The following is a 25,999-nucleotide window of genomic DNA, read 5'->3' on the forward strand; positions in this document are numbered from 1 at the left end:
TTGGGTGGTGTAATCCCATTACAGTTTGAGGGAAGTAATTAGTAATTTGTAATGGATTACTTTTTTGAGTAACTACCCCAACACTGGTGTACACTCACTGACCACTGACACCTTTACAGGCACTACTGTGTAACTGCTGTACTATTTAAAGTGGAAATTCGAAAAAGAAGCATCAGCCTCGAGAGATTATTGTACCAAATTCAGCCCCAAGGTGTGTACTGGTACTGGCTGACACAACAGGCAGTGCTCTACAGAGTTCATTACTTTGGTTTTGCATTACCGATGTAGCAATCAGTGTTTTCATATGTGTATGATGTGAAGATGGACAGCAGCGACAGGAACTGCAAAAAACAAGCTAGAATGCAAAAAGAAGGAGGATGAGGACATATCTGAGCAGGTGGGCTGTGAGAAATGCTGACATTAACGTACTTAGCTAGCATTCGTTTTTAGCATCTTGACTGCCATGATTATGTCACATTTACGATAAAAGCTTCTGCTAATTTCATCACTAGCAAACCACCTTGGTTATGTCAGTGTAGCGTATAAATAAAACGTAAGAAATGAAGAAGAAACAAGAAAAAGCTATACTACATAAAGGCAATGCTGTGTGTTTGTGTGTGTGATTGTATTTTGAGATGGGCTGGTATGCATCATGGGCTGGTATGAATCCCAGTCTGAAAACAAGTCCATGATATCAGCCAGTACCTATTCTATAGATCTATACAGATCTTATACTTTTTCTTTAAAAACTACTAAAACGCTTTTAAATGAACTGTTTTTAATTGATGCACCTCACTTAAGATGAGCTTCGAAATGTAGGCTATGATTCTGAAACTATTTAGTCACTTCACAGAACTACACAACTAACAACATCACGACACTCATCATGAGTAAATGCTGTTTCCAGTACCAATACTCACTAACACTGATCTGTCTCTCTATTTGCAACACTCTGTCATTTTTAAACTACAGTGAATTCACATTCATCGGAGCACTGGATGAGTCTATGATTGGATTAATGCATAATGTTCTCGGAGCTGTTTTGACCCAGACATTTTCAGATTTAACTGCCACTGCTCTTCGGCTTCTCTTTGACTAATTGTTAATATTAAAAACAGCATGTGAAAAAGCTTTGACTATAAATGTCTGTTTTTCTTTTGCCCTACTTTTCTCTGTATGCCATCGCATTTCATCCTATTCAAGATCAAATGAGCTGCAAATCAAATTACATCCTTCATGCAAAATGCAACAGATTTAATCCTCTATACTGCATCTGCATAAAGCCTACACATTGTATGCACGTTTTTTCAGAGTAATCGTTACTACTAAAATCATAAGACAACAAATGTGCATTTTTTTTGCTCAAATAAATTAGCTACCTGTATTAGCCTTTATATTAAATTAGGCCTTAAACATGACTACATGCATCACACAGTGTGGAGGGCAGCTGGTGTTTTTAAATGGTGTGGAAAAAAATAGGAAAAAATGTAGGGTTTAGAAATGATAGTGGAGATATATTCAGAACATATGCTGAGGCTGTAAAAATGCACTGTGAGGTTTGCTGTGAAGGTGCAATTCAGCTGCATTCCAATTTTAAAATGTAACAGTCAATCACTGGGAAACCCTCAGGTCCTTCAGAGAGAATTAATGATTTCAGGGAACAAAAAACGTGTCTGTAACTTCATTGTTTTAGTTGGAAGCAAAATGTTTAAAATCGTCCTGTGGTATCTAGGTAGATGCAGCCAAGCGAGCTCTCCCATTGGTTAGGATTTCAGGAGCTGAACTAAAGACTACCAGCATAATTAGGAAGTGACATTGAAACTAATCCTGATTTGATTTACAGTGGGTGGGACCTATTTAGTGAAGCTCATTCCAGGCCTTCTTGAAGTTCTAAATACATCTCTGACTGTGAATAAAAGCTGTACTTTAACCTGGTTTCAGTTAGTTGTTGGGAATGGAAAACAGTGGCAGCAGCTCTGTGCCAGGACTCTTTACTGAAATAGTCACTGTAAAACTGATACATGGTAAAATATAAGTTAAAAGTCTGTTACAAGCTTTGAATAAAATATAGGGAATGTCTTTTTCTGTCTTTAAACAAGAATAACTTAGGCATGCTAATGCCCACCAGCATTACCTTAAAGGTGAGTTTTGTCTAATTTTTTAAACAGGTTTTGACATTTATAATCCTAGCTCTAATGGTCATTCGGCACTGATTCGAATAAATTATAATAATATTCATTATCGTATGGGCTCGGTTTTTGGCCAAAATGACCGTTTCAAACATAAGAATACAAAAAAGCTTTGCCTGTTATTTTGTTGTTGTTGTTTATCACTACTATCTCCATTTTTGTCGTTTTTCAGTTTTTGACATAATTTGAAAATGCCTGTTGCCCTTTACATTGTGTGTTAATGTCAGGATGAATGGACCAAAAGAAATGCCCCAAAGTGACTTGGAAAAACGTCTGGTTCTATTGACTTACATTGAAGGTAAAGAAGGGTTTTCCTTCTTCTGTAAAGTTATCATAGAAAGCGTATTCTCAATAAATGAATCGTACCATAATAATCAAATAGAATCAAATTTTGAAATTGCAGGATGAATTATTATTTTCTTAAAAAAACAAACAAAAAAAAATATATATATTCTTGTGCTTGAAAAAGTGCAATTCTAAAGAAAAGCCACAGCTAAGCATTTTTGGGATATGATACATTTTACACGTGACCTTCATGAAAGTAATAGGTCTACTCTAGAGCCAAACTGCAAACGCTGTGCTCTGATAGCACTTCATTTAGAGTGTATATAGTGTGTTGGCTGAAAGCGGAGGCTTTTTAAAGCGTGTGTTTGAGTCTCTGCGGCCCGGAGCATAAAGGGGTCAGCGTCAAGTCCGTTCTGAAATAGCATCAGTCGACCTCCATCGATTGGCTGCTTAAGTGGATAATTTATATGAGTCAATAGCATGGCGTCCAGGGCAAGTGGTTGTAGGCTGTAAGCATACACTGTAGACGGGGATGGTGATCTATGGCTGAGAGAGAGAGGGAAAAAGAGAGCTGCGGCAGGATGAACAGGAGGAAGGATAGCCAGAGAGTGGGATGTAGGCTATAGCTTTGTGGTTAATGTGGGTAGAATCCTGGTCAAGCTGAAAAAACTGACCTTCTTTACCTTGTTACTGTATGTCCCTGCTTTTATTAAGTACAGTTCATCATATCGTATCATTCAAAAGACAAAATTCTTGTTTTGTCAAAATGTAATGGCTTTCACCCCGCCTCTTTTTGATGACGTCATAGAAAAATAACGTTAACCCTTTAGCAGCCTGCTCAACTCAACAGTTATACATGTTTCTTATTTTAGTTTCACTGATTGCAGATCCATCTCCAACTCCAATTCATAGTATTCCATGTGATTGCAGTGAGCATAATAATCAACATGTGTCCACAAGGGGGCATCTTTATTGTTAGAAACATGACATGATAAAGTATGAAAGTGTGATAAAGGTGCAACATCACCATCACACGCATATCAATATTCATGAGCTTTGTTACTGCAGTGGAGAAGCACGTTAAAGCTAATAAGCCTGCAGCTGCACAGTACAGCTGACTGGCTGTTAGTAACAAGCTTTTCCCAATTCTGCTAGATCAGGGTCGGCAACATGCGGCTCTGGAGCCCCATGTGGCTCTTTTACTGTCCTGTTGCGGCTCCACAGCAGAATTAGATGTTTAGGTAAAAATAAAATAACCGTCTTTTGCAGTGAAATAAAGCTCTGCTGATCATTCTAACACAGTTTGGTCAGTAAATGGTCTTAAACACTGGAGTCAATGTATTACTGCTAAACCACCCTTTAACCCTGAAGGTTGGTGCGCAGACTGCTGGTCACAGAGCGATGCAGACAACAGTCTCGCCTAGCTAGTAACTAATGAAAAGGCAAAGAGAAAGATTTAAGGCGAACATCGATAATTTAGAGATGAATGGACTTATTTGCATTTATAAGCAGTCAACTGGTTTCCTGATACATTTAATCTGCAAGAAGAAACTGTCAAACGTTAAAAAGTTGTGAAGCTTCTCATTCACCAGCTTCTTGTACCAATGGGAAAATTTGAACAAGAAGCTGGCGAATGAGAAGCTGAATTCAGCCTCGTAAAAAATTGAACGTTGAATTTAATCCTATACTAGTACATTAGCACATACTGAGACACACACTGATCAGGCATAATATTATGACCACCTCCTTGTTTCTACGCTCATTGTCCATTTTATCAGCTCGACTTACTACATAGGTGCACTTTGTAGTTCTACAATTACAGACTGTAGTCCATCTGTGGTGGTGGTGTGTTAGTGTGTGTTGTGCTGGTCTGAGTGGATCAGACACAGCAGTGCTAGTGGAGTTTTTAAACACTGTGTCCACTCACTGTCCACTCTATTAGACACACCTGCGTTGTTGGTCCGCCCAAGGAGGTGGTCATAATGTTATTCCTGATCGGTGTATTTACAGCCAAGATGGTAAAATGAACATAAAATGTTGTGGCTCCCAAAGTGGCTTCGTATTTGTTGAAAGGACAAAACGACTCTTCTTAACATTTGGATTGCTGACCCCTGTACTAGACTATGCAGCACATAACATAAAAAACAACTTGTTTAATATTGATGAGCCTTTTTAAATGCATTTAAATGCACTCAAAGTGATCTGTGATCTGATATTAAAGTTATTTTGGTGTAACGTGCATTAATGCCCAAATATACAGGGTTGTGATTGAATACAAAGTCAAATTCAACATCATTTTGCTGTTAAATGGTTTTATTCCATGTTATTATGTTTTATTTTTTACTTCTGCTATTATGTTTGTTGGGGCTCTTCTTATTCATTTAGTCTTGGCCTGTTTTTCTATCTACTGGGTGCCTGAGGTTAAAAATGTAAAATATTTTGTTGTATTTTTAATACATGAGCACATTAATATTTTTATAATGCATTAAACTATTAAACTGTGCTATTGCATTATATGAGCATCCCTAAAGAGTTATCTTAAATGGGTAGCTCCACCAGCTGGTAGACGTTTGTAATTAATAATCTTAATGTCTAGCTTGAAAGAAGTCAGTGACGTGTTGTTCAGTGTGATTCAAATAGCAGGAAAGAACCCCGAATAATTTTTCTACAATTTTTCTACAAAAAGTATTTCACTGTGTGCATGTTTAAAGGTTAACTAATAAAATAATGTTACTCCTTTCCCTCCCACCACCCCATCTATCATGGAGAGAAAACACTCAGCTAACTCAGTGACCCTCCCTGATGCTGGGTTTCACTCACAAATACATTACAGTATGGAAATGAAAAGTTATGATTTCCGATTTTTAAAAAAATTATTGATTTATCATCTAGTTATTATGTAGCTGCAGTATTTGTCTGGTATTAAAGTGAATAAATGATTGTGTTACAGTTGGGTATAATTGTTAGCACTGTGTAGTATTTATATGTAGGAGTACACTCATTAACTTAACCCCCAAACTTAATAGCCAAGTACCTTAACTGGTTTTGCCACCTTTAGCAGCAACAACTACAACCAAACACTTCCTGTAACTGGAGATCAGTCTTTCACATCACTGTGGAGGAATTTTGGCTCACGATTCTTTGCAGAATAGCTTTAATTAAGCCACATTGGGGAGCTTTCAAGCATGAACTGCCTGTTTAAGGCACCGTACCTTAATGGAGTTCAAGTCAGGACTTGGTCTAGGCCACCCCAAAACTTTGATTTTGTTAAGGTTAATTTTTATTTTTTTTTCTTTTGAGCCATTCCGAGGAGGACTTGCTCTTGAGCTTCAAATTATTATCTTACTGCTTAACCCCTTAAATGATAAAGTTTTATTACACACTTCTATAACCTAATAACAGCTCAGCCAGATTTTAAGGGGTTAACCCAGGTGCACTAGAGCTTCAGATTACTGGACATTCTCCTGCAAGATTTTGTGGTCAATCATGACAGGTTACCCAGGCCCTGAAGCAGCAAAGCATCCCCACACTATCATACTACCACCACCATGTATGACTGCTGGTGTGATGCTCTTATTGTGGAATGCTGTGTTAGCTTTATGCCAGATTTAAGACAACCCCTGTTTTCCAAAAAGTTACACTTTCAATTCCTCAATCCACAGAACATCATTCCAAAAGGCTTGAGGGTCTTCAGGATGTTTTTTTTTTTTGGCAAATGTGAGACAAGCATTAATGTTCTTCCTGGTTAGCTGTGCTTTTCGCCTTGCAACTCTCACATAGATACCACTTTTGCCCAGCCACTTTCTAATAGTGCAGTCATGAATGCTCACCTTATCTGAGGCAAGCGAGGCCTGCAGTTCTTTAGATGGTTATCTGGGGTCTTCGTCTGGACTGCCTGGATGAGTCCTTGGTGTGCTCTTGGAGGAATTCGGGTTTCTCAGGTGGTCTTGTCGTACAATATGTCTTATATGTTTGAAGATATGAAACAGTTAATTGTAACAAATGTGCAAAAATAGAGGAAATCAAGAGATGGCATTTTTTTATGGCACAACTGATTTGTAGGTAATGAATACAAATGGATTTTGCAAAATTGATTTTTTTTTAAATAGCTCCCATTTCATCAGTCACTCTCAACACAAATGCTTAGACGTCTTCAGTTCTGTCATAACAGCGTTCCTCAGAGTCCCACAAGTGACAAATTGGATGCCACACCAGCACACAGAATGTCAATACAATCAATTTGTCTGAGAATCGTCGCGTTTCCTTGTTGTCATTGAAGCCAACAACAACACGAAATTGAAACCCCCAAACTGAGCGTGCTCTGGCTGAGCTTAAATCACTGTGTGTTATTCTTTGTGGGAAAACGAGGAACCTCTGTCAGAACTTTTCCTTCAGAACATGTTCAGGAGGCGCCTTTAGAGGAGCAGGGTATTTCTGGCAGAGTTTAAGTTGAACGTGAGGTGTAATCATAAGGCAATGTTAGCTAACACACAGGGCCTATAGGGAATAGACTAATTACTGCAGTGGAGCCACAAACAGAATTACATAGTAGTTTGTATTCCTATCTTTGTGGGGTCCTGTTTTTTTCACATGTTTTTGTATGGGGTGGGGGGTGTAGTGCTCCACCTAAAGCTCATTATAAACTGTGCAATAATGTCAGTCTTTTATGTTTAATGCATCCATCTTGGCCAAAGTCTGTGTGTATTCAGTTATGCTGCTGGACAGGCACATGTGACCCTTTGCCCTTTTGCCTTCAGCCCATACAAGTGCCCTCTTGGTTGCCATATAGTATAATTGTCTTCAGTATGGCCTTTCTTAACTATATGTTTCAGTGAGGCTCAGCATCACACCAGAAACAGAGCTAGTGGGTCATTCTGGGTTCCACAAGCTTCATCGCTCCTGGGTCCCCACTCTGTACTGACACCTGTAGCACTGATAATCTCTTTAAAGGGGAATTCCACTGTTTTTTTTTTTTAGTTCTTTATAATTCAATCGCTAAGATGCAAAGTCATACAGAGTGGGTTGGTGTAAAATGCTCCATTCTAGAAAAACGAGTCAGAGTTGTTCACAGTGGTGGTGATAGGAACCAGATGTCTGAGGAGTTTAATGCCTCTAAAAGCTCCTTTACAGAGAGTTATTACAGGAAATCGATATAAATACTTTGCCTGATACTATGTTTTATGTTCATTTTAAGAGAAGGTCATAGAGGCCATAAAGAAAAGTCCATTTGTTGTGGAGAGGTACATACATGGTGTTGAAAGGCAAAAAACTCAAATTTACCAGTATTTTACCATCATCAATATTTCATATAAAATCTCAGAAGACATGAGAGGGTTAACTGGTGGTTTTGGACATTAAATAAAATGGCTATAAACGTGTTATAGATATCGCAACCCCCTGGTTCCTATCACCACCACTGTAAGTAAATCTGAGTCAGTAAGTCTCTCTAGAGCAGATCATTTAACATTAAACCACTCTGAATGGCACTGTTTACATCTCAAATATTGAATCATGCAGGAATTTTTTAAAATAAGTGGAATTTTCCTTTAAGATCATGACACATTGCACAGTGTGGTTATTTTGAACAGCAATCAAAAGCCAATAATGTGCAAATAACTTGCTAAACCTAAAACAGATATCTGTGCCAGGCTCTGTGGAGCTCTTAAATAGACTTCAACTCCAACGTATACAGCGATAAACAGTATGCTGGAGAATAAGGTTCAAACCTTTATTAGGGTAATGAAGTAAATATATTGATGAGAGGTCAACAGCTGGAAACAAATTCCTTGTGTGTGTCAACATACAGTGGTTGCAATATACTATAAATTAATTCATTTTAATTCTCTTCTGAGCTCCTGCCCCACAAGCGACATACAATAATTAACAAACATAACAAATGATAGGTCCACTCACCAAAACTGAAAAGGGAACAGGCAAAAAGTCAGAGTCAAAAAAAAGTACAGATAGTACAGATACTGTTCTTACATTTTGTTTAATGACTTCTCACTCAGAGCTCATTTAAATAAATGGAGAAATTGTGTGGAAAGTGCAGATTCTAAACCTTCCATCCATACCACATTTGTACTTATAAGTAGAAGAGGAGGTATTTTATTATGATTTGAATGTAATAAAGGTATTGTTGTGTGTACAGTGTTGTTTTGTCTCTCTTGATACAGAAAGTACTATATAAATATAAATATGATTAAATATGTAACAGTGTGATTAGTTAGGCTTATGCAGTTCTATAAATGATTATGCAATGTGTACTAAATCCATTGCAATTTGACAGTATTAACTCTGGACTTCTAAAGGTCAAAGAATGATTTATGTCTTCCAGCTGATTGCAGCTAGTCCTTGGATAATGTAGTCCACTTGAGCTGTCAGTCCTTGGAGCTGTAGTCCTTACAGAGTCGATATCCTTTGAAAGCTGGGCTGGACTTGGCAGACGGTCAGTTCGACTATTAGCAGGACAGCGATGCTCCCTCCTCCACCTAGTCTGTTACTGTCAGGCAGAGGAGTAGCGCTTCTCCTCATCCTGCTGGCGAAGGAATACAAGAAAATGATGTTGAGTCTGTTCTTGTGCTTGGACACTGACCTAAATTTGCATGCCATGGGTGTCCAAGCACACTGTCCTCTGAGGAAGAATTAGATTAAAGAACAAGCAGCACATACCTCCTTATATACTTTTAAGGAGGTAAGTAGTGTGAGGTCTATATCCACAGCTGTATTCACTGGCCTGTTTACCTTATTAGTTCCTGGTCATATTACGTATGATTCATCATATCATTTAAAAGATAATCTTACATCTAAATGTAATGACTGAAATATCTTGTGATGTTTGCTTACATCACAGTGAACCAATGGAGGGGGCCATTATAGTAACCAAATGTATATATTTGGTTAATATTATGTTCCCTTATATATTTATATGTAAATGTGTATTACCAATAATTTTTCACCTCCCCCTCCCACCACCTCCAACTATCACGCCGTGTTGCCGGATTGCATATTGGGCGGAGTCTGGCCAGATTACCGAATTTTGGATGGATTTGGCAGAAGTGCTTTTCCAGTGTGTGTTGTTTTGTCATTACTTTGGCAGTTTTTAAAATTGTGTATAAAAGTAAAAATTGCATTACTTAACAATGCAGCTGAATCTAAATAGGCCCAACTTCTCCCAACATCTAAAAAAGTTATCAAAACTTATATAATGTACAACCCCATTTCTGAAAAAGTTGGGACACTGTGCAGGATGTAAATAAAAATAGAATGCAATGATATGCAAATCATGTAAACCATATTTTTAAAGGAAAATACTACAAAGGCAACATATCAAATGATAAAACTGAGAAATTTTATTGTTTTTTGAAGAATATAGGCCCATATTGAATTTGATGCCAACAACACATTCCAAAAAAGTTGGGACGGGGCCACTGTGTTTCATCACCTCTTCTTTTAACAACACTCTCTAAGCGTTTGGGAACTGAAGAGACTGACTGCTGTAGTTTTGAAAGTGAAATGTTTTCCCATTCTTCATTGAAATAGGATTTCAGCTGCTCAAAGGTTCAGGGTCTCTGTTGTCATATTTTTAATTTCATAATATGCCAAATGTTATAAGGGGGTGACAGGTCTGGACTGCAGGCAGGTCAGTTTAGCACCCAGACTTTTTTATCCGGAGCAATGCTGTTGTAATACATGCAGAATGTACTTTGGCATTGTCTTGCTGAAATAACCAAGGCCTTCCCTGAAAAAGACGTCATCTGGATGGCAGCGTATGTTGCCAAAACCTGTATGTATCATTCAGCATTAATGGTGCCTTCACAGATGTACAAGTCACCCATGCCATTTGCACTAATGCACCCCTATACCACCATGAATACTGGCATTTGAACTGTGCACTGATAACAAGTTGAGTGGTCTTTAGCCCGGAGGACGCAGTGTCCATGATTTCCAAAAAGAATTTCAAATGTTGATTTGTCAGACCTCAGGACACTTTTCCACTTCCTCTCAGTCCATTTTAAATGAACTTGGGCCCAGAGAAGGCGGCGGCGTTTCTGGATCCTGTTTATGTATGGTTTCTTCTTCCACTACAGAATCATGTCTGTTTTTAATGCAGTACCGTCTGAGGGCCCAAACATCACAGCCAGCAAATACTGGTTTTGGCCTTGTCCCTTGCATACAAAGATTTCTCCAGATTCTGTGAATCTTATGTTATTACGTACCATAGATGATGAAAAGCAAAAGTTCTTTGTTATTTTATGTTGAGAAACGTTATTCTTGAATTGTTGCACTCTTATTTCTCACACTTATTTCTGAAAGACTCAGCCTCTCTGTGATGCTTTCTTTATACCCATGTTACTGACCTGTTGCCAATGAACCACCAGGTGTTTTTTTTAGCATTACACAACTTTACCAGCCTTTCGTTGTCCCCACTTTTTTGGAACGTGGTGTTGGCGTCAAATTCAAGATGGGCATAAAGTTTTTAAAAAACATTAAAATTTCTCAGTTTCAACATTTGATTTGTTGTGTTTGTACTATTTTCAATTTAAAAAATAGGGTTTAAATGATTTGCACATCATTGCATTTTGTTTTTATTTACATTTTGCATCGCCCAACTTTTTTGGAAATGGGATTGTACATTTTAGTCACTTCTGTATAGAGGAGGCTGTTGCCACACCCATTTGTATCATTCTCAGGTATTCCCATCAGCGATTAATGTACTCAGTTTATTATTGATGTAATGGATGTGTGTGCTGGTCTAACACCACATAGATTATCCAGTTCACTCTGCATTGCTGACTGTACAAAGTTGTCTTATAGTTGGAAGCTGGACAGACCCCTGATCTGTTCAGCAGAGCCTATAAAGGCAAGCACATTTAAAAATGTGTATGATGAACAGTTATGCTTGCAATATTATTGCTATGCATTTGTCTTTCTGTATGCTTGGCATTATTATATACAACCTATTAAAAAAATGTTACTACTCTGAAAACATTTTTTGTGCAAACTCTGTAAGTCATGAAAATACGACACAAATAATGTTATTTATTTTATTATTTATTTTTAAAATTATTTTATTGAAATTATTCATATTTTCTTTATGTAGGCGTTTCTCAGACGTTTGACAGAATACTAAAAATGATGTAAAAAGCTTTTGGTTCCTAACATCAGTGCTAAAATAAACACATTTGTTCAAAAGACAGACAGTGCCATTTAGTGACATACTTTGAAAGGCAAGACATCAGCGGTTAATGATCCCAGCAGCTTATTATTGATCGTGTTGGTTAAGTGCTGTATTATTTCATATTATGTTTAAAATTACCTTAGGCTGTTTTAATGGATACTTTTTGGGCAGTTTTCATGGCAGGTTTTGAACATTTTTTAGCTGGAAACTATAGAAATAATCTGGCAACCGGGCCTGAGCAATATCTAAAACTTTTTAGCACAGTATTTTCTAGCTAAACGGAAACTGCTGCAAATTTTTCTCAGATGGTAAATCACACTTGGGAAAACACAGCAGAGACAGCAGAGAATTCACTCTACTGTTACCCAATGGCTTTTAAAGGTCTCGTAATACCAGTGAAGGCAAATAAAATCCATGTTATTTAATATTATTTTGTGAGTTTGGACCATGCCTTCAGCACATGGTGGTAGTATGAGGGAGGACTGATTAAGGGAGAGCAGAAAACTTATCTGATTGGCCCTGTTAACTGTGATACACTTTTAAAAAGATGTTTTTTCAAGGGTTCTTTAGTAAAGAAAATGGTTCTATACAGAACCATGAACATTCAAGGAACACTTTGTATGATTATGCATCAATGTATGCATCATGAAATGGTTCTTCAGAGCTTGTTACAATAGAAGAACCATTTTTGGTGATATAACCTTTTAGAACCATCTACAGCACATTATTAATCAATCTGAAGAACTTTGTCATGATGTAAAGAACCTTTAAACATGCATAGGGTTCTTTGAGTGTTCATGGTTCTATATAGAACCATTTTCTTTACGAAAGAACCCTTGAAGAACCATCTTTTTCAAGAGTGTAGGTCTGATATAGGACTGAGACACAGGGAGGAGATGGGCTGGGGGTGGGGATTGCAAAAACTTCATCACTGGAAATGGAAGGTTTGGATGGGAATTTATAAGGTGTTAGATTGGAAAGAGGAGGGCTTTCAGGCATGGTCCTATTCCCAAATTTCAGCTATTCCATAACTCCATTTAGCAAGTTTTTTAAAGGGAAATTAGTCCTCTCTAGTTTTTTGTCAGTCCTTTGGCCCAACATGGGGATTATCCCCTTTAAAGCAACGTCATTGAGTAATGTGTCATCGACGACATTCAGTTACATTGCCCTATCACTCAGGCCTACCGGCAGCCCTGAACTCTCACCCCAAATGTAGCTGATTAGCCAAGACATGTCTGGTGTCTGAAGGTTCTTTAGTTTTGCACTGGACCTACAAGGCTAATGTTGTTAGTAATGGACACTTAGGTCCCCTAATTAGCATTGCGCTAACTGCGTGTTGAAATTATCACACACTCGCCTCAAACCTCACTGATTGTTGTGAATGACCTAATAACCCAAACCTCATCAGTGTTCAGCGTGTGTCTGAGAGGAAAATCCTGCTGGTGGAAACCCATCCACACTGATCTGAGATCAGATTTTCATTCCTTTCACATCTCCTCATTAAAAATCTCTTTCTTTCTGTAAGCGCGATTGACGCTGCGTTTTCCTGTTTATCCCAAAAGCAATTACACCCTCTGGAGTGTGGAGTAGTTAACACAGTCCTTCTCGCGTCTCTTCCTCCAAAACCCACAAATTACCACTCTCGTTTACGTGCCCCCTGTTGCTGGGTTCGCTTAATTACCCAGCATCCCTCAGGGGGCTCTAAATGCTGCGTTTAGATCTTTGCATCTTAAGTGATTTATAATTGTGCACCGTGTTAGCACAAAGCTGTATTTCTGTTTTATTCATGATCGTCTCTTTGAGGCCAAAGTGAACATCAGAGTCACTGCGTATTGTCTGAATCGTGCAATCATGGTGCTTAAAAATGCTTCAGTTGACAGAACGCTGTCTGCTGTATGATGTTGAAAGGGAATTTTTCAAAATTTCTATATGTTTCAGTGGTTGAGATGTAAACCAAGTCATTCAGAGTGATTTGATGTGAAATGGTTCATTGGAGAGAAACATGCCATCTCAAATATTGTCACTTTTTCCATTTTAGCCATTTTATTTGTCCAGTGCAGCTACACCGATCAGGCATAACATTATGACCACTTCCTTGTTTCTACACTCATTGTCCATTTTATCAGCTCCACTTACTATATAGGTGCACTTTGTAGTTCTACAACTACAGACTGTAGTCCATCTGTTTCTCTGCATACTTTATTAGCCCCCTTTTACCCTGTTCTTCAGTGGTCGGGACCCCCATGGACCCTCACAGAGCAGGTACTATTTGGGTGGTGGATCATTCTCAGCACTGCAGTAACACTGATGTGGTGGTGGTGTGTTAGTGTGTGTTGTGCTGGTCTGAGTGGATCAGACACAGCAGTGCTGCTGGAGTTTTTAAACACTGTGTCCACTCACTGTCCACTCTAGACACTCCTACCTTGTCAGTCCACCTTGTAGATGTGAAGTCAGAGACGACAGCTCATCTGCTGCTGCACAGTTTGTGTTGGTCATCCTCTAGTCCTTCATCAGTGGTCACAGGACGCTGCCCACAGGATGCTGTTGGCTGGATGTTTTTGGTTGGTGAACTATTCTCAGTCCAGCAGTGACACTGAGGTGTTTAAAAACTCCAGCAGAACTGCTGTGTCTGATCCACTCAGACCAGCACAACACACACTAACACACCACCACCACATCAGTGTTACTGCAGTGCTGAGAATGATCCACCACCCAAATAGTACCTGCTCTGTGAGGGTCCATGGGGTCCTGACCACTGAAGAACAGGGTAAAAGGGGGCTAACAAAGTATGCAGAGAAACAGATGGACTACAGTCTGTAACTGTAGAACTACAATTACAGACTACCAAAAGCATATCTCAAAAAAAGGATCGTAAAACAGTGTGTCAGACAGTAGGCAGCATATTCGTGACCTTTCATGTACAGCACTGCAGAGTCTAGGATGAGATTTTACACTTTAAAAACCAGAAAATTCCCTTTTGCTGATGAATCTTGAACTGTTTTAGAGATCATTTTTGAGGGAGCTGTTTGGAATGTTTTCTTATGCTTGCTAGTGAATACCTAACATTACTGCTTGGAAGCTGGATATCTTACTGCAATATCCTACTGTCTTCAAATCATCACTGTAATGGAGAAAATGGATTAATCAAGCAACAGAAACGACTCAGATGAGAAGAACAGCCAGCTAGGGACAGAATACTGATTGGGCCACTGGGGCCTCTGTCTACCAGGGACCTCGGGACCACAAGGCCCAAGGCCCCTCAAAGACTATGGACAGTCCACTGCAGAGGCAAAAATTAGATGAAGGGATGGCCCTTATATGTAATGACTTAACAAGCATTGCCACTATATTTAAAATAATTAAAAGCCCCTGTAACAATGAAAATGTGCAGAAATATAACTACAGGAAAATAGTAGACTATTGAGCATTATTTGAGAATTAATCATTTTGGCTACATTACTGTCACACATCCCTCTGACCCAGCTTCCTCTAAGGACTCATGTGATCTCCCAGTGAGTTCTGGGAGATCACATGACTGTAGTACACCACCATCAACCAATCACTGTTCTTCCTCACCTGAGTACTGATATACCTCACATGTTCATTGTAATGATTGTTTGGTATAGATAGTATTTAAGCCTGGGCTTTAGTTTAGCAAGTTGCGAGGTATTGCTTGTTACTACAGCTACTGAGTGGTCACTGTGTTTATTGATTACCCATGTAGTGTCCCTTGTTTCTGCATTTTTTGACTTTGTCTTTTTGCATAACACCTTTTAGGATCTTGTTTGCTTGGACCTGTCTTTGTTATGCTTTGCTGTTTTTGCATGTGGTTTTTCCTGGATCTGACCGCTGCCTGTTTTTTGATAACAGTTGGCCTTACATCCAATAAGTTAAGCCTTATTATTAACTGCATGCTTCTTCTTATTAACCTCATGCGTCTGACTAGTTCTGGCATGTTACAATTACACTTGTTCTTATCACTGTAAGTGCACATAAACAAACGTCATCAGTTTCCTAAAGGGCCCATATCCATTTTTTTTATTAATATTTTTTCTTAAGGTCCACTTACGTTTGTGAACAGAACATTTGGAAACTTTAACAGTGTTAATATACTATATCAGGGTATTTTATTGTAAAAATGTGAGGATATCCAGTTTTTCATGATACGGTTATTTTGCAGGTCTGGTTATTTATTGCGTTTTGGTCAGAGTGTCGGGGTTGAGGGGCCTCCGAAGGCACTTGTGCCCAGGGCGTTTCATGGACCATGAGCTGTCCCTGCACCTAGCTAAAAGCTAAAGTTTGCAAGGTAGTTGGATATTTAGATACTACAGTTTGGCCTCCTCTCTGGCTGAAAGGGTTAAACCTTGTTTCTGGTGTCCACTTTGTGCTGAATAAAGATAGAGTAACTGTTTTCTTAATAATTTTGTTCGATGACTGAGGTGACATGAGTGCTAGCTTCGCTGTATTTATTAGCGTCTAACTCCGTGGCTAGACTAGCAGTCATGGTTGATTTACACCACAGAGATTCTCAATGGTTGCATGATTTTATGATTGTGTGATGCATGCTGGGTTTTGTAGTTAGAAAATATTGATGAATGAAGACATGAAACAATATAAAGTCTTGAATTCTATCAAAGTGATGAGGCGAGTGTGTTTACTTTTGTGATTCGGCTCCCTTGGTCTAGACCAAAGCAGAAAATGATATATTCTAGTTCACTTAGTGTTCACACTATCATATTTGACATTAATCTAAAAGATGTAAACAAGTTATTTTGGGCAGATTGGGCAGCATTTATTGGGCAGACCTCCCCCTGACTGTGATTGGTCCTACTCACAATGTGGTTTGTTCTGAGACTTCCCCGTCTGTGATTGGTCCCAATCCTTGTGTTGTTTGTTTTGAGACCTCCCCTTGAATATAATGATGATTTCTAATAGCCGTGTGGTTTGTTCTGAGACCTCCTCTTGACTGATTGGTCCCCATACTATTTGTTCTAAGTCCTAATCCTGGCTGTGATTGGTCCACTGCACAAAAGGTCCTTCTAGCAGTGCTGACACATTCTTTTTAAGTATACTTATGACAACGTGTTCAGCAGTAGTTTGATTTTGTTTAATCCTTTCTCTGTTTAAAGTATACAACCAGCTTTAGTGTGGCGCTGCAGATTCTTCTGAAGTCAGAGTGTGAACTCGTGGTGAGCTGCACATCTTCTTTTCCAGCAAAAGCAACTCCAGAGTCAAGCAGCGTTCAGTTCCTCTCAGCATGTACATGGGTCTTTTACATTTCTCAGCAGGGATCTTTTGCATTTGCATACTCTTCCTCATCCATGTGTTAGTTCTTGGAGTTTGTAAAAAATGAACTGAACGATCAGCGTCTCTTTTACTTCTTCTAACAGGAGCCGCAGTGTTCATGTGCCCCGCTGTGACTTTCTCTTTGTTTCTGTCTCCTCATTCTGTATCTCTGTTTGTTCTCTGTGTTTTGCTCTGTTAGGAGATGATGACCAAGCTTATTACTGAGACTCCAGACCACCCTATCCCATTTCTGATTGGTCACCTGCAGACGAAGCAGGAAAGTCCAGGCCGGCTGCAGAGGACACTGTCTGGCTCTGCAGCACTGTGGGCAGACAGCGGCAATCCAGGTCAGAAATCATTCACAACCTGTTCTTCTAAATTATTTTGACTCTCTTTGCTTTTTTAGTGTTTTTAATGTTTGTCTTCCATGTTTTAAATGAATTTGAAATTGAATTGAATTTAAATATTTTTGTCATTAAAGCTTCTTGTATATTACTGTTTCACTATCACTAGCAATACTGGTATACCAGAATCGAAATAATTTAAACTGCCTTTCTCACTTTCTCTCTCTCTCTCTCTCTCTCTCTCTCTCTCTCTCTGTCTCCCCTCTCTCCCACTGTGACTCTCTCTCCTTTTCAACCCTTACATGGCCAAGTTTTATTACACACTTCTATAACCTGAGAACAGCTCAGCCAGTTTGCATTGAAGTCCCTGCAGTCACTGAATAATAAGCGGTTAAATTCTTTTTCTTTCTATCTCTCCTTTCTCTCTCTCCTTGCTCTGTCTCATATTCTCTCTCTCTTTCTTTTTCTTTCTTTTTCTTTCTGTTTCTCTCTCTCCTTTCTCCCTCTTTCTTCTGTCTCCCATTCTCTCTTGAAAACCTTTACTCTCCTCCCTCTCCCCTCTATGATCTCCTCTTTCCTTCTTTCTTTCTTTCTTTCTTTCTTTCTTTCTGTCTCTTTCTTACTCCCCTTCTTCTTTGTCTCTTATTCTCTTTTTCTCTTTTTCTTCCTACCTCTCTCTGTTGTTTTTTTCTGTCTTTTTTTATCCCTCTTTCTCTGTCTCTATCTTTCTTTCTGTCTCCCCTCTCGTCTTCTCTCTGTCTCGCTCTCCGTCTCTCTTCTCTCTCCTTTTTCTCTCTCATTTATTCTCTCTCTGTCTTCCCTCTTGCTCTGACACTCTTTCTTGTTCTTTCTGACTGTCCCCCACCCTCTCTCTCTTTCTCTCTCTCTCTTACTCTCACTCAAACACACAACAGATTTGAAGTGTCTAATTCTTGTCTCAGTCTCAGAGTCAGTCTGTGCCATCTTTCTCCACAGAAAACAAAAGCAATCGGCGGGATTTCAGGAGTTACGACAAAGCCTGGCAGATTCACCCCAAAAAGCCCAAGAAATCAAAAAGTGACCTGGCAGTGTCCAATATATCCCCACCCTCACCTGAGTCCAAATCATGTGAGTAACTTTTACATAAAACCCATCTTCTGTTCCAACAGTACGTTTTAACTTGGCCTTTTGCCTTCACTGTTTTATCTGGTGGATCTTACGGGTCACTCTGTTTACTGTCCTAGCACAAAAGAAGCTTGCTTGAACACCAAATCAGCAAAACCCAGAAACCACTGCAATTTCACACAGTGTCAAACCCAGAGCAAGAGGAACAAAATATTTTACTACATTTTACATTTAAAAATGAACATTTGGTTTAATTTGTTCAGGCTGGACTTCTGCATCTGTTATGATTGCTGACATGTAGCCTGTTAATTTATTCTGCTAGCTGGCTAGTTAGCATACTAAGGGCTACATAGCTAACAACAACAAAAAAGAAGTGCAATGCACCACTGTTCTCGTTCTCATTCAGGCTGAAGCTCAAGTCAAACAATGCAGTTATTCAAAATGTATGTACATTTGAACATCTCAAAACAGTTTGCATTCCTAAGTTTTCTTAGCTCGCTAATTAGCGGACTGAGACTAGCCTAGTCGAGAACAAGTGTGTTCCTGTGGGGATGAAAAATGCAGACATACGTCATTGATTGTTCAAAACAGTTTGAATTTTTATCAAGACTTTATTTGAAGGTTACCGACATCTACAGGGTCGTTCTAACACATGCATCCGCATTGAATAATGCATTTATGATAATTTAATATTTATGAACAGTAGTTGCAAGATATAACAGTATAAAGGGGCCTTAAACTAAAGTGGTTATTTCTTCCTTTAATAACACTGTTATGAAGCATCATTCCCAAGTACTGGCACTTGAGATGATCATTTTCATATATATTTTTCCATACATATGAATATACATATTCCCAAACAAAAATCATGCTGAGTGAAAGCAGAAACATTCTTGGTAAATAAAAGTAGACATTCTCAATCTGCATTTCTACTTGGTTACAAAAGTACATAATTATTTGCTTTTGTTAATTTTTGACAAAAAAACCTCAGTAACTAAGCATGATAGCAGCTCAGCAATGGCTACGAGTTACACACACTACAGAACACGTTTGATTTCAGGTTTCACTCAGATATTCTCTAAACGTATCATTTTAGCATCACTTAGCTGGAACCAGGCCTGTGCTGTGGTGTGTCTGGCATGGTTGGTCTGCTAACTAAGCTATTGTTAGTTTGGCAAAAACGTTACAGCCCCAAACACCACAGAACAGGTTAGATTTCAGCCTTTTGTCACTCCAACCCAAGTCACTCCACTTTTATTCTGTCATACATTGTTTTTATCTTCTATACTGGTTTTAGCAGAGCACCAGTTAGTCAGAGTCAAGCCTGTGGATTAGTGTAAAATCAGGCTAGATTCTCCAGGGGAAGGTTTCATTTTGCTTTTCTATCCCTTCCGTGCAAATTTCTTGACTTTACTCCCTCAGATTTCAATCATCATCATCTAAACTTGAGTCAGTGCTTCATTTAGCCAGAATCAAACATGTTCTGTGGTGAGTAGAGCTGTTGTGCTAGCTAAGCTAATACTAGCCTAGACAGCAGCACTACTTTACATTCAGCAAGTTTTAGATGGATGGTTTGACATTTACTGATTGATAGCTTAAAAATTATGCACTGCATTTACTTATTTGGTGATCAAGTGAAATAAACTTCTTAATTAGATTTGATTTTGAAATAACACTGTATGAGACCGTACAAATACTTCTACATCACTTGCGATGCCCACCTAGGTATAAAATAAACAGTAGTAATACTTGGAGAAGATTTGAAGGTATAGAAGAAGTGGATATGGCCCAACCCTACACCTCGTTGACCCCTCTTCCCCTTGTCCTGCCAGTGGCCACTTGTGGGGTACTTCTAGTTATAAGGCGAGGTCAGCAAGGGCATGTTAGCAACAGTATTGAAGCAGAGCGCTAGCATCACACATTTACTTCGCTTCTGCTCTATTAGACATTTCTCATTTCCTCGAAACTCACCTGACATCAGCTGTCTTGGTTTTTTCATGTCATGTTAAGTCTAATGTTAGGATTATAACAGAGGAAGCTGGTCCTACATCAGAGAACAATGGCATGCAACTTCTACCCAGAGACAGTAAGCGCATGCATCTGTTCTGGTGAGCACTGAATGATACATAGCTGCGGTGAAATATGTCATATTGGGCCAGAGAGAAAGACGTAAATAATTTAGCATCATGCTCTGTCACTCTGCCAGTAGCTTCTATTTTAGACTAGGAGGAGGACATTGCCTACTTTTAGAGGAAATGGTACAGAGGCGTAGAGGATCCGTCTCATTTGAGCTTGTGGGTGGCTGTCTGTCTCTATCGCTGGTAGATGCCTCAGTGCGGGTCGTTTTCACTCAGACGTAGAGATCTTATTCTGACTCTACATCTCATTATCACCTCCCCCCAATATGTCAGATTTCCACCATAGTAATTGGCTGACTGTGCCAGTTTTCTTTCAAACCATTTGAACTCAGTTAAAATGATCATTCACTGGCATGTTGGTTTTCTAGATAACTGTAGGTAGTTGGAGTGTATCAGTACGTCTCATCACATAGTCCTGATCAAGACACCTGCAGCTTTGCACAATACAGCCAACAGACTGGAGCAAATAAAGGTACAGCTTACAAAATATGTCTTACACTGCATTGTAATAAAACGGGCAAGTGCACAGTGAGGGCAGGCTGTTCTTGCTCCCTTGCCTTTTTACTATAAAAGCAAGTTATAGGGGCCTGTTAGCAAGTTTAAAAATGACAAAAATCAAATTCACAAAATATTCCATATACCCCAGATGTAGTTAATCAACCAAGACATATTAGTTTGTGACTAGTGTGTTAGTTTGTGCCTAACGTATTAGTTTGTGACTAGTGTATTAGTTTGTGACTAGTGTATTAGTTTGTGGCTAGTGTGTTAGTTTGTGGCTAGCGTATTAGTTTGTGGCTAGCGTATTAGTTTGTGGCTAGCGTGTTAGTTTGTGACTAGTGTGTTAGTTTGTGGCTAGCGTATTAGTTTGTGGCTAGCGTATTAGTTTGTGGCTAGCGTATTAGTTTGTGGCTAGTGTGTTAGTTTGTGGCTAGCGTATTAGTTTGTGGCTAGCGTATTAGTTTGTGGCTAGCGTGTTAGTTTGTGACTAGTGTGTTAGTTTGTGGCTAGCGTATTAGTTTGTGGCTAGCGTATTAGTTTGTGGCTAGTGTGTTAGTTTGTGACTAGTGTGTTAGTTTGTGGCTAGCGTATTAGTTTGTGGCTAGCGTATTTGTTTGTGACTAGTGTGTTAGTTTGTGCCTAACGTATTAGTTTGTGGCTAGTGTATTAGTTTGTGGGTAGTGTATTAGTTTGTGGCTGGCATATTAGTTTGTGACTAGTGTGTTAGTTTGTGCCTAACGTATTAGTTTGTGGCTAGTGTATTAGTTTGTGGGTAGTGTATTAGTTTGTGGCTGGCATATTAGTTTGTGACTAGTGTGTTAGTTTGTGCCTAACGTATTAGTTTGTGGCTAGTGTATTAGTTTGTGGCTAGCGTATTAGTTTGTGACTAGTGTGTTAGTTTGTGCCTAACGTATTAGTTTGTGGCTAGTGTATTAGTTTGTGGCTAGCGTATTAGTTTGTGACTAGTGTGTTAGTTTGTGCCTAACGTATTAGTTTGTGGCTAGTGTATTAGTTTGTGACTAGCGTATTTGTTTCTGGCTAGTGTATTAGTTTGTGACTAGTGTGTTAGTTTGTGGCTAGTGTATTAGTTTGTGGCTAGCGTATTTGTTTCTGGCTAGTGTATTAGTTTGTGACTAGTGTGTTAGTTTGTGGCTAGTGTATTAGTTTGTGGCTAGTGTATTAGTTTGTGACTAGTGTGTTAGTTTGTGCCTAACGTATTAGTTTGTGGCTAGTGTATTAGTTTGTGGCTAGCGTATTTGTTTCTGGCTAGTGTATTAGTTTGTGGCTAGTGTATTAGTTTGTGACTAGCGTATTTGTTTCTGGCTAGTGTATTAGTTTGTGACTAGTGTGTTAGTTTGTGCCTAACGTATTAGTTTGTGGCTAGTGTATTAGTTTGTGGCTAGCGTATTTGTTTCTGGCTAGTGTATTAGTTTGTGACTAGTGTGTTAGTTTGTGCCTAGCTTATTAGTTTGTGGCTAGTGTATTAGTTTGTGGCTAGTGTGTTAGTTTGTGGCTGGCGTATTAGTTTGTGGCTAGTGTATTAGTTTGTGGCTAGTGTATTAGTTTGTGGCTAGCGTATTTGTTTCTGGCTAGTGTATTAGTTTGTGACTAGTGTGTTAGTTTGTGCCTAACGTATTAGTTTGTGGCTAGTGTATTAGTTTGTGGCTAGTGTGTTAGTTTGTGGCTGGCGTATTTGTTTGTGGCTAGTGTATTAGTTTGTGGCTAGTGTATTAGTTTGTGGCTAGTGTGTTAGTTTGTGGCTAGCGTATTAGTTTGTGGCTAGTGTGTTAGTTTGTGGCTGGCATATTAGTTTGTGGCTAGTGTGTTAGTTTGTGGCTAGTGTATTAGTTTGTGGCTAGTGTGTTAGTTTGTGGCTGGCATATTAGTTTGTGGCTAGTGTATTAGTTTGTGGCTAGTGTGTTAGTTTGTGGCTAGTGTATTAGTTTGTGGCTAGTGTGTTAGTTTGTGGCTGGCGTATTAGTTTGTGGCTAGTGTATTAGTTTGTGGCTAGTGTATTAGTTTGTGGCTAGTGTGTTAGTTTGTGGCTGGCGTATTAGTTTGTGGCTAGTGTATTAGTTTGTGACTAGTGTGTTAGTTTGTGGCTAGCGTATTAGTTTGTGGCTAGTGTATTAGTTTGTGGCTGGTGTGTTAGTTTGTGGCTAACATATTAGTTTGTGGCTGGTGTATTAGTTTGTGGCTAACGTATTAGTTTGTGGCTAGCGTATTTGTTTGTGGCTAGCGTATTAGTTTGTGACTAGTGTGTTAGTTTGTGCCTAACGTATTAGTTTGTGGCTAGTGTATTAGTTTGTGGGTAGTGTATTAGTTTGTGGCTGGCATATTAGTTTGTGACTAGTGTGTTAGTTTGTGCCTAACGTATTAGTTTGTGGCTAGTGTATTAGTTTGTGGGTAGTGTATTAGTTTGTGGCTGGCATATTAGTTTGTGACTAGTGTGTTAGTTTGTGCCTAACGTATTAGTTTGTGGCTAGTGTATTAGTTTGTGGGTAGTGTATTAGTTTGTGGCTGGCATATTAGTTTGTGACTAGTGTGTTAGTTTGTGCCTAACGTATTAGTTTGTGGCTGGTGTATTAGTTTGTGGGTAGTGTATTAGTTTGTGGCTGGTGTATTAGTTTGTGGGTAGTGTATTAGTTTGTGGCTAGCGTATTAGTTTGTGACTAGTGTGTTAGTTTGTGCCTAACGTATTAGTTTGTGGCTAGTGTATTAGTTTGTGGCTAGCGTATTTGTTTCTGGCTAGTGTATTAGTTTGTGACTAGTGTGTTAGTTTGTGGCTAGTGTATTAGTTTGTGGCTAGTGTATTAGTTTGTGGCTAGCGTATTTGTTTCTGGCTAGTGTATTAGTTTGTGACTAGTGTGTTAGTTTGTGGCTAGTGTATTAGTTTGTGGCTAGTGTATTAGTTTGTGACTAGTGTGTTAGTTTGTGCCTAACGTATTAGTTTGTGGCTAGTGTATTAGTTTGTGGCTAGCGTATTTGTTTCTGGCTAGTGTATTAGTTTGTGGCTAGTGTATTAGTTTGTGACTAGCGTATTTGTTTCTGGCTAGTGTATTAGTTTGTGACTAGTGTGTTAGTTTGTGCCTAACGTATTAGTTTGTGGCTAGTGTATTAGTTTGTGGCTAGCGTATTTGTTTCTGGCTAGTGTATTAGTTTGTGGCTAGTGTATTAGTTTGTGACTAGTGTGTTAGTTTGTGCCTAACGTATTAGTTTGTGGCTAGTGTATTAGTTTGTGGCTAGCGTATTTGTTTCTGGCTAGTGTATTAGTTTGTGACTAGTGTGTTAGTTTGTGCCTAGCTTATTAGTTTGTGGCTAGTGTATTAGTTTGTGGCTAGTGTGTTAGTTTGTGGCTGGCGTATTTGTTTGTGGCTAGTGTATTAGTTTGTGGCTAGTGTATTAGTTTGTGGCTAGTGTGTTAGTTTGTGGCTAGCGTATTAGTTTGTGGCTAGTGTGTTAGTTTGTGGCTGGCATATTAGTTTGTGGCTAGTGTGTTAGTTTGTGGCTAGTGTGTTAGTTTGTGGCTAGTGTGTTAGTTTGTGGCTGGCATATTAGTTTGTGGCTAGTGTATTAGTTTGTGGCTAGTGTGTTAGTTTGTGGCTAGTGTATTAGTTTGTGGCTAGTGTGTTAGTTTGTGGCTGGCGTATTAGTTTGTGGCTAGTGTATTAGTTTGTGGCTAGTGTATTAGTTTGTGGCTAGTGTGTTAGTTTGTGGCTGGCGTATTAGTTTGTGGCTAGTGTGTTAGTTTGTGACTAGTGTGTTAGTTTGTGGCTAGCGTATTAGTTTGTGGCTAGTGTATTAGTTTGTGGCTGGTGTGTTAGTTTGTGGCTAACATATTAGTTTGTGGCTGGTGTATTAGTTTGTGGCTAACGTATTAGTTTGTGGCTAGTGTATTAGTTTGTGGCTAACGTATTAGTTTGTGGCTAACATATTAGTTTGTGGCTGGTGTATTAGTTTGTGGCTAACGTATTAGTTTGTGGCTAGTGTGTTAGTTTGTGGCTAACGTATTAGTTTGTGGCTAACATATTAGTTTGTGGCTGGTGTATTAGTTTGTGGCTGGTGTATTAGTTTGTGGCTAACATATTAGTTTGTGGCTAACGTATTAGTTTGTGGCTAGTGTATTAGTTTGTGGCTAACGTATTAGTTTGTGGCTAGTGTATTAGTTTGTGGCTAACGTATTAGTTTGTGGCTAGTGTATTAGTTTGTGGCTGGCGTATTAGTTTGTGGCTAACGTATTAGTTTGTGGCTAACGTATTAGTTTGTGGCTAGTGTATTAGTTTGTGGCTGGCGTATTAGTTTGTGGCTAACGTATTAGTTTGTGGCTAACGTATTAGTTTGTGGCTAGTGTATTAGTTTGTGGCTAACGTATTAGTTTGTGGCTAGTGTATTAGTTTGTGGCTAACGTATTAGTTTGTGGCTAACGTATTAGTTTGTGGCTAGTGTATTAGTTTGTGGATTTGTTACTACCATTTTAGTTTGTGGGTAACATATAAGTTTGTGGCTAGCGTATTAATTTGTAGCTAGCTTTTTAGTTTTTGGCTGTTATATTAGTTTTTAGCTAACTTATTAGTTTGTGGCTAACTTATTTAATTGTGACTAGCATATTCGTTTGTAGCCAGCATATTACTTTGTTTTTAGCTTATTAGTTTCCAATGTTTTTATCTATGGAATAAAATGGGGTCCAGTTTCATGATATTTTGACCATGGTAACTATTGTACTGTAATAAACTATGAAGGCCAACTGCTAAAATTGGATATTAAGTAACTTTGTAAACCATATCAGAAAACCATACAGCTTACAATAGTGAGTGAAAGCTTTGGTAAACTATGGAACACTCAGCAAAGTAAATGATCAGCATGCATGAGAATAAATTACAGTAGCCCTATAAAAAATGTATGTGTCTTGCTTTGCCCCTCGTGAGACTTGTCACACATTGCTTTTTAGAAATAAAGTCACTAAGTAAAAAGGGT

The 25,999-nt window shown here is 38.8% G+C and overlaps 1 protein-coding gene across 1 annotated transcript in view; it reads left to right on the top strand.

Annotated features, from left to right (window-relative positions):
* cunh8orf34 (chromosome unknown C8orf34 homolog) overlaps positions 1–25,999 on the top strand; it is a 174,881-nt gene that overhangs the window by 15,461 nt on the left and 133,421 nt on the right. The window contains exons 2-3 of the mRNA XM_036558913.1: positions 17,141–17,288; positions 18,261–18,392. Coding sequence (XP_036414806.1) covers positions 17,141–17,288; positions 18,261–18,392 — 280 coding nt within the window. The remainder of the gene's footprint in view (positions 1–17,140; positions 17,289–18,260; positions 18,393–25,999) is intronic.

Source organism: Colossoma macropomum, unplaced genomic scaffold, assembly GCF_904425465.1.
Source record: "Colossoma macropomum unplaced genomic scaffold, Colossoma_macropomum, whole genome shotgun sequence".
In the NCBI taxonomy this organism is placed as follows: Eukaryota; Metazoa; Chordata; class Actinopteri; order Characiformes; family Serrasalmidae; genus Colossoma; species Colossoma macropomum.